The sequence below is a fragment of the Juglans regia genome, chromosome 6, assembly GCF_001411555.2.
Source record: "Juglans regia cultivar Chandler chromosome 6, Walnut 2.0, whole genome shotgun sequence".
Taxonomy (NCBI): domain Eukaryota; kingdom Viridiplantae; phylum Streptophyta; class Magnoliopsida; order Fagales; family Juglandaceae; genus Juglans; species Juglans regia.
In genome coordinates, this window is record NC_049906.1 from 11,843,195 (window position 1) to 11,854,152 (window position 10,958).

The 10,958-nt window shown below is 38.9% G+C and overlaps 1 protein-coding gene across 1 annotated transcript; it reads left to right on the forward strand.

The window, feature by feature from the left end:
* The first annotated feature begins 488 nt into the window (after window positions 1-488).
* Window positions 489-1,325, forward strand: LOC118348614. Its single transcript, XM_035690663.1, has one exon. It carries the CDS (start codon window positions 489-491, stop codon window positions 1,323-1,325), a length of 837 nt encoding a protein of 278 aa, XP_035546556.1.
* Window positions 1,326-10,958: the final 9,633 nt, after the last annotated feature.

The window sequence follows — 10,958 nt, forward strand, 5'->3', positions numbered from 1 at the left end:
AGAGAGAAAGGGTCGGCTAGGGCAAAGACCCACATGCATTCAATTGCCAAATGACAACCATGCACACGCCCAAACCCCAAAACACCAAGAAACCCACTTAGGGTTTCGGCTAAAAGACTAACACACCCTTGATGGTTTATTGAACCTAGACCATTTGAGGAGCACGCCAAGGGAATTTAAGGCCATCGGTTTTGGGCAAGAGTGATGACACTTGTCTCACATGCATTAAGGGATTTGATATTTTCGAAGCTAGGGCAATCATAAGGGGAAGAAGCGGAAGAGTTTCGACCAAGCAAGAGGCATGGTGCCACATGGCGCCCATGCTCAAAGACTTTTGATTTTTTCTATGTTAGAAATGATTATGAGAGGAGGGGCTAGTGAAGGTCAAAGTTATTATCAGGAATATTGACATTGTCTTATGAGCAAAGAACGCTCCAAGAATTTGAGAAGTTGACGAGAGATAGGCTTCGGGTCTCCCGAAGGGGGCCATGGCGGCCAAGGATTCTGGTCGACGTTCCTTTGCTGATCTGGTATCTATGGTTCCGCAACCACTTCCAGAATTATTGGTGCCTCTTCGTGGGCCAAAGTACGTGGATGGAGAAATGTGTTTTCAGCTCACCAAGGAGGAAATCGCTCGATCTGCGGAACCTTTTCGGTTCTCTATTGTGCTGAAGTTTATAAGACAGAGACCTTCGTTGGATGTGATTCGGTCGTTTATACATCTCTGCTGGGGATTATCTTGCATGCCGATGGTTACAGCTATGCGGAGATCAAGAAATGTTTTCATTCGAATGACCAATGAGCAAGATTTCGTCAAAGCAATTTCTCGTGAATCTTGTGAAGTAAATGGGAATCAGTATCGTGTTTTTCACTGGAATCCAGAGTTTAATGAAGATGAGGAACCGTCTTTGGTCCCAGTTTGGATTGTGCTGCCGGGGCTTCCTCCAAATTTCTATCATGAATCTTTTTTAAAGATTTTCACTGCTCCGATTGGTAAGTTCATTAGAAGAGATAATACAACCAAATGTGCAACTCGCACGGATGGAGCTCGTTTATGTTTGGAGATGGATGCATCAAAAGAACCAATTTCTTATTTTTGGATTGGGATGCCTGGATCGGGACGCAAGCAAGAAATCATTTATGAGACGCTTCCAGCGTTTTGTACTCATTGTAAAATTCAAGGGCACAATGCTCGTACCTGTAAATTGCATAATCGGAGAGATGGAGAAAAGATTTGGATACGAAAGAATGTAAAAGATTCTGAAGAAAAAAAAACAGAGATACAAGCGGAAAATATGTTGAGTTGGATAAAGGCAAGGGAGTGATGATGATGGAAGCAGGAATGGCTCAAGGAGATACGGAAAAAATAGTATTGTCGCAGGATCAAGCTCGGGATTATGGTGCTCAAGAAATGGGTGAAAAAGAGGGGGAACCTCTGGATAAGTTGGAGGGTCAAGAAATAGATGTTAGGTTGATTGAAGAAAATGAATTATCTGGTAAGGATTATCATGTAGAGGAGATAGAAGATGAAGAAACAGAGGGATTAAAAATGAATGAATTGGTGAAGCTGGCAGGGGAGGGGTCGACGGAAGAGAGGTTTGCTGGGGTTGTTAATACAGAAAATTTGGATAGTAATTTGATTTTTGAAAAGGAATTAGAGCCGATAGTTTCTGATTCGGAGCTAGGAAAAATACCTGAGGAGAATACTGAATGTATGGAGGATACGGTTTCTGAACCAGATACGGAGCTAAACGTGGAACATTTCTCGAAACAAAAAGACTATGCTTCGGATAATGAGGGTGCGAATGTTAAGCGAAAAGGAACGAGGAAAATATTTCAAAAAGTTCGAAGTTCGAATCGGGTAAGTTCTCGGCCAAATAAATTTTCTTTATGATTGGTCCAATTTTATCATGGAATATTAGAGGATTTGGAACTTCTAGAGGTCGTTTAAAAAGTTTGGTTAGGAAATTAAATCCGAAAATTGTTGCGTTAATGGAACCTTTTGCTTCATCGGACAAGGTGCAGGAGGTCGCTCGGTTTCTTCATATGGATAAGTTTATTATAAATGATGGGGAGTCTGGTAAGATTTGGGTGTTTTGGCATGATGATATTTTAGTTCAGCCGATTATTTGCAAAGAACAATATATTTTAATTCGTGTTGGAGTGGGAAATAATGCTGTCATTTGTTGTTTTGTTTATGCAAAATGTAATTTGGGTGAGAGGAGAGAATTGTGGGAGTCTCTCAATGGTCATCTAATAGGTAATGAACCTTGTATTGTTGTAGGGGATTTTAATATTATAAGGGAAGACTTGAAGCGTAGAGGTGGTAGACCACGTCCGAGAATGGCTATGGAGGATTTTAATAATTGGATTGATAATTGTGGTTTAATGGACATGAAGTCGTCGGGAAGAAGATTTTCTTGGTGTAATGGCCAAAGAGGGTTAGCACGTAGTTGGGCAAAATTGGATAGAGGTTTAGTTAATGCCAGTTGCTTGACTAGATTTCCAAATATGAATAATTGTTATTTATCGAGATCAACTTCTGATCATTCGCCTATGTTTATTCAATTTCAGTCTGATCTTTTTAAGTATGGACATTCTCCATTTCGGTTTCAGCAGATGTGGATAGAGCATCCAGATTTTCATCAGTTTGTGGGTAGAATTTGGACAGAGGAGGTGGGTGGTTTTGGTCTTCTGAAGCTGGCTTTTAAGCTTAAAAAATTAAGAGGTTCTTTACGTGAATGGAATAAGTGTATTTTTGGTAGAACCGAAGCTCATATTCAGGGGTTAGAAAATAAAATTGAGGAATTGGAATCTGAACTACAACAACATTGGAATCCGGCGATTGAACAGGATCTTGTGAGTAAAAATATGGAGTTAGCTAGTTGGCGTAAACGGGAAGAAATTAGATTGGCTCAATTGGCTAAAATTAAATGGCGGGCGGAAGGGGACCAAAATTCATCTTTCTTTCATGCGATTTTGTCTTTTAAACGGAAACAAAGAGTCTCGGACATGAGACTACAAGATGGAACTTATTTGGGATCTCCTGAGGAGATCCATTTAAGTGCTGTCAACTATTTTTCAAATTTTTTACAAACTGAAAGTCATGATAGTTTACCGGATTTATCTCATATTATTTCGGCTGTTATTTCTTTGGAGGATAATGAGATTATTGGGGCTATTCCTTCGATTAATGAAGTGAAAAATGCTCTGGATTCCATTCCTTCTAATAGTGCGCCAGGGCCGGATGGTTTTGGTTCGGGTTTTTTTAAGAGTGTCTGGGATATTATTAAGATGGATATTATGGCCGCGGTGGAAGAGTTTTTTAGAGGTGGTAAATGGTCGAGATTTTATACGTCGTCTTATGTGGTCTTAATTCCTAAGATGGATAAGCCTAATGGGTTTGATAAATTTAGACCAATAAGTCTTTGTTCGGTGTTTTATAAAATTTGCTCTAAGGTGCTTGTAAACCGTTTGGCTGTTTTGCTTCCTAAAATTATTTCTGTTGAACAAGGTGCGTTTATTCCTGGAAGAAGTATTTTTGAGAACATTAGTCTAACACAAGAAATGGTCCATTCTATTAATAAAAAAATTCATGGGGGTAACGTGGTGGTATTGAAGCTTGATATGGCCAAGGCTTATGATCGTGTTGAGTGGGATTTTCTATTGAAGGTACTTCAATCTTTTGGGTTTTCTCCTGCTGTTTGTGGTCTTATTAAGGAGTGTATTACTACGCTTTGGTACTCGATATTAATGAATGGTACTACAAAAGGTTTTTTTAAAGGTGGTAGAGGATTGAGGCAAGGTGATCCTTTGTCGCCTTATTTGTTTATTATTTTACAGGAGGTTCTGTCTCGTCTTATAAAACAAAAGGTGGAAGAAAAAAGTTTTGGACATTTTTCTCAACCTAGAGGTACAATTTTAGTATCTCATCTAATGTATGCGGATGATGTGGTCATATTCACTAATGGTGGTTGTCGATCAATTCGGTGTCTACTAAATATTTTGAATACATATGAGAAGTGGTCTGGTCAATTGATTAATAAAGAGAAAACTGCTATGTATTTCTCCAAAAAACTTTCGATGGCTAGAAGAAGGAATCTTAAACGATTGACAGGATTTTCGGAAGGTAAGTTTCCTTTCAAATATTTGGGGGTGCCTATTGTGTCGGGTAGAATGAAAATTGGTGATTTGGAAGAGTTGGAGAACAAGGTTAAAAGAAAAATTAGTGGTTGGAAAATGAAATTACTTTCAGCAGGGGGTCGAGTGATTTTATTGAGGCATGTTTTGGCTAGTATGGCGTTACATCAACTAGCAGTTTTACAAGTTCCAAAGTTAATTATTTCATCATTAAATCGGTTAATGAGTGCTTTCTTTTGGGGAGAAAGGGATGGAAAGGGTAAGAAAAAATGGGTTGCTTGGAGGAATATTTGTATGCCAATAGAAGAAGGAGGTTTGGGTATTAGATCGTTTGATGATATGCAAAAGGCTCTTCATTTAAAGCTTGCCTGGAAATTGATGCATGAAGATTCTCTTTGGACAAATTTTTTTCGTTCAAAATATGTGGGGAATAAACCTTTGATGCTGTTGGACTCTAAAAAGGGGACAATTTTTTGGCGGATGATTGTTAGAAACATTCCTACAGTTTTGAGCAATTCTAAATGGAAAATTCGAGAAGGTAATGTATTTTTTTGGTATGATAAATGGTTGGATCAGGGGCCTCTTGCTGATAATGTTTTGGTAAGTGAGCAACCTCTTTTGAAGATAAAAGATTGTATATTGGATAGAGGATGGGATATGGCTCGGTTAGAGAGGCTTGTCGGGTCTGAAGCTGCAGAGAGGGTACTAGAGGTTTTTGCAAATTGTAAAGAAGGCAGTGATTTGTTAATCTGGACTACTAGTGAAAGTGGAAAGTTTTCAACAAAATCAGCTTGGGATTGTGTTCGTGTTAGAGGTCAGAATTTTGAGGGGAATAAGTGGATTTGGAATAGCATTCTTCCAAAAAAATTTTCGGTATTTATGTGGAAGGCTTGGCATGGAGCTTTAGCAGTGGATGATAAAATTCGGAGAATTGGTATTCCTTTAGTCTCGAGATGCAACTGTTGTATTCAAGGACAATATGAAGACTTAAATCATGTTTTATTTGCTGGTGAAGAGGCTGCTGAAGTCTGGAAAAAAATTGGAGTTATGCTTGGGCTACCTATTGGAAGGAATTGGTATGAAACTTGTCTTAGTTGGTTTAGGAGAGCTTCTAATGCCTCTCAATCTGGTGTCATTTTGGGTGTATTACCTACTGTGATTTCGTGGAGGCTTTGGACTAGGAGATGTAAAGCCCGTATGGAAGGGAAGATTGAATCTGGTCAAGTTGTGTGGCAATCTATCAAAGAGTGGGTGGGCGTTATTTGTCAAGGGTTTTCAAAGCCTAAGAAATTTAATTAGATTGACCTTTGCATTCTTAATTGTTTTAATTTACAGCAAGTTCCAATCAAACAACAAAAGACTGATTACATAGCTTGGTCTAAGCCGGAACCAGGTCGTGTGAAGCTCAACAAGGATGGAAGTAGTCTTGGGAATCCAGGTGTGGCAGGGGCAGGAGGTGTGATCCGGGATATGCATGGTAATCTGTTGTTAGCATTTTCAAAGAACATTGGTTACGGTACCAGTAACTATGCAGAGTTTAGAGCTCTAGTGGAGGGTGTCAAACATTGTAAGAATTTGAATTTGTTTGCAGTAGATGTTGAAATGGATTCTAAAGTGGTTCTGGCATGGTTAGATAATAAACGCTGTGGTAGCTGGTATTTGGAGGATTATTGGGACGAATTGCAACTTCAGATCATTAATATGGATATACGGTTTATGCACATTCATAGGGAAGGAAATGGGGCTGCGGATTGGTTAGCTAAAAGGGGGGCAATTGATGGTGATGTGGTATGGCAGAGTATGGGTGAGGTTTCTCCTCTGTTACGGGGTTTGATTAGAGTTGTTAAATGGGGACTTCCTTCTGTTAGGCGGAAGAAATAGATGAGTCTTGTGATTGTTTCTGGTTTTCGTTTCTTGCAGAGTTGTTTTGCGGTTGAGTGGTTCGGGGTTCGGTCTTGTTTTTGCTGGTATAAGCAGGTTTTTTTTTCTTTTCCAGTTTTCGTTTTGCTGGTATGGGTCTGTAGTTTTAGTTGGATTTGTATTTTGTTTTTGGATTTTGGTTTAGATACAAGGGATGGTCTGTATCCCGAGTGTCAGTTTTGTTACCAAGGTTTTCCTCCGCCATAAGTGAGGTTGATTAATAAAATTGGGACGGGGCCGCTAATGGACAGGTGGTTTCCGGCTCTTCTATAAAAAAAAAAAGAGAGGAGGGGCTAGTGTGGAAAAACGAGGAAGTATTTAAGTGGAGCCTTTATGGGGCCAACGCCCAAAAGGACACCCAAAATTCGTTTTTGTCATTCTCATTTTCAGATCACTCTCATTCACTCCCTTTCTTTCTCTCTCGCACAACCACCTCCTTCACTTTCTCTCCAACCAAACACCTCCTACACCCATAAGAGTCATTTTTGCCGTTCTCATTTTCATATCACTCTCCTTCACTCCCTTTCTCTCTCTCACATGACCACCCTAGGGAAAGACTTAGGCCCCGTTTGGGTAGTGAAATTGTTTCATTTCATTTTATCTCATATAATCTCATCATTATAATTTTTTCAAATTTTCATACAAAATATAATAAACAATTCAATTTTTTCACATTCCAAAACAATAATTAAAAAAATAATATTCAAACAATATTTTATTCAACTTTCAACTTTCGTCTCATCTCAACTCACTATCCAAACGGCACCTAACTCCCTCACTTTCTCTCCAATTAAACACCTCATATGCCCATAACATTGTAACACCCCAATGGAAGGCCCAAAGCGCATGACCTATACTCTAAAAAGACTAGTCAATGATACAATTGGAGTCCCATTGGAACCTTATAAAGAGCAAGAACTTCTCCTTCCCAAGCAATATGTGATCTCATACACCACCTACCCTTATTCTTATCATATGGGGTATCATAATCTACCCCCTTAAATTCTCGACGTCCTCGTCGGGCTAGTTTGTGGTAGGTGGCATGGCTTAAGTTCCAAATTTCTAGTTGGGATAGGATCTAATACCATTTGTAACGCCCCAATAGAAGACCCAAACCACATGGTCTATACTTCAAAATGACTAGTCAATGATACAATTAGAGCTCCATTGGAACCTTATAAAGAGCAAAAACTTCTTATTCCCAAGCAATGTGAGATCTCATACACCACATATCCTTATTCTTATCATATGGGGTATCACAAATAGGCTATAGTTCACAGCTGCAGATTTTATTGGTTTAGTGTAATCTATGGTTGTTCACATTGGTTTAAGTATGAGGTGGAGGCTCACAAGCAAAACACTAATTTCTAATGGTTTGACGTATCAAATGGAGGTTTAAACCTAATTGAAAAGGGATTTAAGTAAAGGAAATGATAGAGCTAAATCCATTGTAGAAACTAAAAAAGAAACCGAATTGCCTAGACCAAAAACGGTGTACAATTTTATTCTACCTCATCAAGCAGTGGGTTGAACTAATTTCTCTTGTTTCTACCTTCACAAATACTTTTCTCAAACTCATAAGCCCCTTGGAAAAGCAAACTCATTAGTTCATAAGTTCAAACCATGATATTCCTCTACTCATACACTCAAAACACATCATCTAACCAAATGAATATAACAATCCATATAAGAGTGAGGTAGAGAGTTAAGTCATTACCAAATATCATAGCCAAGAGTTTAGCATTTAGTGTGGTTGAACATATTCAATATGTGGCACAGAGAGACCAATTAATGGCCATATGTGGCATAAGAGCAAGTGGCATGAACAAAGTGTTGTGTAAGTTGTCATGGGGCTGAACTAATGGTTCACAAGTGAAGCAAGGAGCCTAGCTAATATAGGGTGCTGCACAAGGCTTGATATGGTTGCTAAAACATCTCCTAATGTAGCCTAGAACAATATGAATTCAATGGCTAAGGATATAAATGAGTTGAGAAAGGGAAGCTGAAATCTTACCGACATTTAACACAACTCATGCAATTTCAACCCAAGAGTTATCTCAACTAAACATTCTTTGTCCAATCCTAAAATACAATTTGATGCATATGCATATTCTCAATCCATCTTTCCATACCATCAAATTCTTACACATTTAAACTAAACATGCATCCAGCTCCAAAATTACGTGGCTCTATATCTCAAACCATAACCTCTCTTAGTCCATAAATCAAAACAACAGAACTATACCTCACTCAGTTAGGCCTTCCCACAATACTTGAATATCATCTAAACATCCATACAAGAGGGAGAAGGAATTATATAGAGATAGGGAGCTATACCGAGGTAGTGACGTGAGAGGAGACTTCTCGTGGTGCTGCACTGGACTAGCGGTGATGGCTGCCGCAAGAGCTCTTCATGGGGGTTCTTGGCTGGACATAGGGGCATCTTTGGCCATGTATAGTGTAGAGAGTGAAGCCGGGTTGTGCTATCATGGTCGTGTGCTTCCGTGAGGCTAAGGGGTGAGCAAGAGAGGCAAAAAGTAGCAAAGGAAGAAAAAGAGCAAAGAGAGCCTCTGTGTGTGTACCTTACTGTGTCTATTTGGTGGTGATTGTCCATGGACGACAGCGAGGGTTCTAGCTAAGCAGTGGTGTACAAAGGCTTGTTGCGGAGGAGATCGTGGCTTATGCTCAAGGTGATGGCGGTTGTTGGTTGTGGATGGAGGCTACAGGCTGCCGGTGGTTGTTGCCCTCCATCCGCCGCCTTCTTCTTTGATTTTGGGTGGCTCACAGTCGCTCATGGGGTCAGAGATGGCTTAGCTCCTGTTTGTGTACTTGTGGTAGTCAGCTAAGGGAGGAGAGAAATTCGAGTTTTTGGGTAATTAATCTAGGCCTTACATCTTGGGTTCCAAATTTAAATTCAATGGTGGAGATTAAATTTGAAGAAATAAACTAAACTAAACAAATTGGAAAATGAAATAGAAATGTAATGGGACCAAATTTAAAATCCAACTTTGTTTTTCTTTGTCCAAAAATTATATTTTTCATCAGCAATTAAATTGATGAGTTTTAGTAAATATTTCTTAGGAGAAATACAATTATCTAAATAAGTAGAGTTTTTAACATAAAATAAAATGATGAATATTAAATAATATTCCTAAAGAAATAAAATCATTTAAATAAAATAATTTTCTAAAACTTTATTATTTTCGGGGCACTAACAATTAAATAGCCTTACTTGAAAATTGGGTTTGGTCCAATAACACTAAAATACCCCCATTAAAATAAGTTTTGGACTCATAAAGATATTGAGAAGATTTTCAGACAACTTACTTGATTTAAAAATCATCCAGTAATTTAAAAATAAGATTCGAGATTTAAACGTATAGACGAGACTCGTGACCAATCGAGAAGAAAAGGAGTGGTTGGTCACAATCAGAGTCCAGATTTTATTCAGTGTAGAATCTCATTAACTTTGTAGTTGTTATTCTGTGTACTACGATGTACTTGTGTTTCCTTATGAAAGAAATATGTTTATTATAAAAACAAATGCACAACATTTTTATCACAATGCTGATAAATTATGATATTCAATTATTTTGACATATCACATGTTACTTTTATCACAATACAATGTATTCAAAACAAGGACATGTTCAAGAATTTAATTGCCACATGACAACGACCCTATACAAAACAATTTATTCATAAGCATTGTGGGTAGTGTGGTAAACTTAAAGGGCGCCCGCCTCTCTTCAGACGTCTCCTTAACAACCCAACGGTTGTTCGATCTCCACTTTTGGGGCGGGAGTGCTTGGTTGTTGGGTTCCCCTTTTCCTCAACCAATTTGGTTGCGTCAGTCCTAAGATTGGTCTAACATTTTGTAATGAGCTGGCTCGACAAAGATGGATTGAAGGTAAGATAGATTTGAGTTCCAATGGCACAGGACCTTTGATCGACCATGGGGCATATTCTACCCTTATCGAATTCATTCTATTGAAGCGTAACGTAAACAGCTCCTTCTCATGTTGTATCTTTTTGGTTTGGAAGTTCCAGAATGTTGTTTGTGGATTTCCAAAGAAGAAAAACCCCCATTTGCCATTTGATTAATTAAAGTTTCGTGCTGCTCGCCACTCCCCAAGGCCAAGGATGGGGTCGAACTGTCATTCCAGGATTTGTAGTCCAATACATTTCCATTATGTTACCTAGCCAAAGCCGCTACCTCATGTGCCAAAGTCAAATTGTTGTTCTTCTTTCCCTGCTCCCTCTTCTTCTACATATGCGGTAGCAAGCGAAGCACTATATATGACTGGCGGTGGGTTATTAGAGAAGAGGGGACAACTTCTTTCTCCATTGCCTTGCTCAATTTTCCTTTTTCTAATTGAAAGTAGTAAGCTACTCCACTACCGGTACATAGGTCCGAAAGAAGGTTGCTTCCTCTATATGTTCAGGCAAAGAACATCTAGAAGCTAGCTTTTGCCTTGTAAGCAACCATGCCTATATCATTGAGTTTTGCTCACCAAAGTGGTCTTACTAAATGTAAATAAGCAACCCTACCCAAGTGACATGGGTTTTCACTATTCTTTTCCAGAGAAGGCGACTTATCCAGCTAGCGAATCCACTATTTATGTGGCAGTGTGATGCAGCTAAAAAATGTAAGCCCCTTTTTATTAGATTGGTACAGGTTGGGGAAAACTCCAAAACTAGGGTTCCAAAAAACTTACCTTATATTAAGTATAAGTTTTAGAAAGGGGCACCCCTATTATACCCAACTACAAGCTAGTGCGCAACAGCTTTTCAGTCGTTGTTGCTTGCAAGCTCGAAAATCTGTCTTCCACCTCTCCTCCTTATATCCATTCTGGTTGATTCGCTTCTTCCTCTGTGCAAGCGCTTGGTTTAACCCT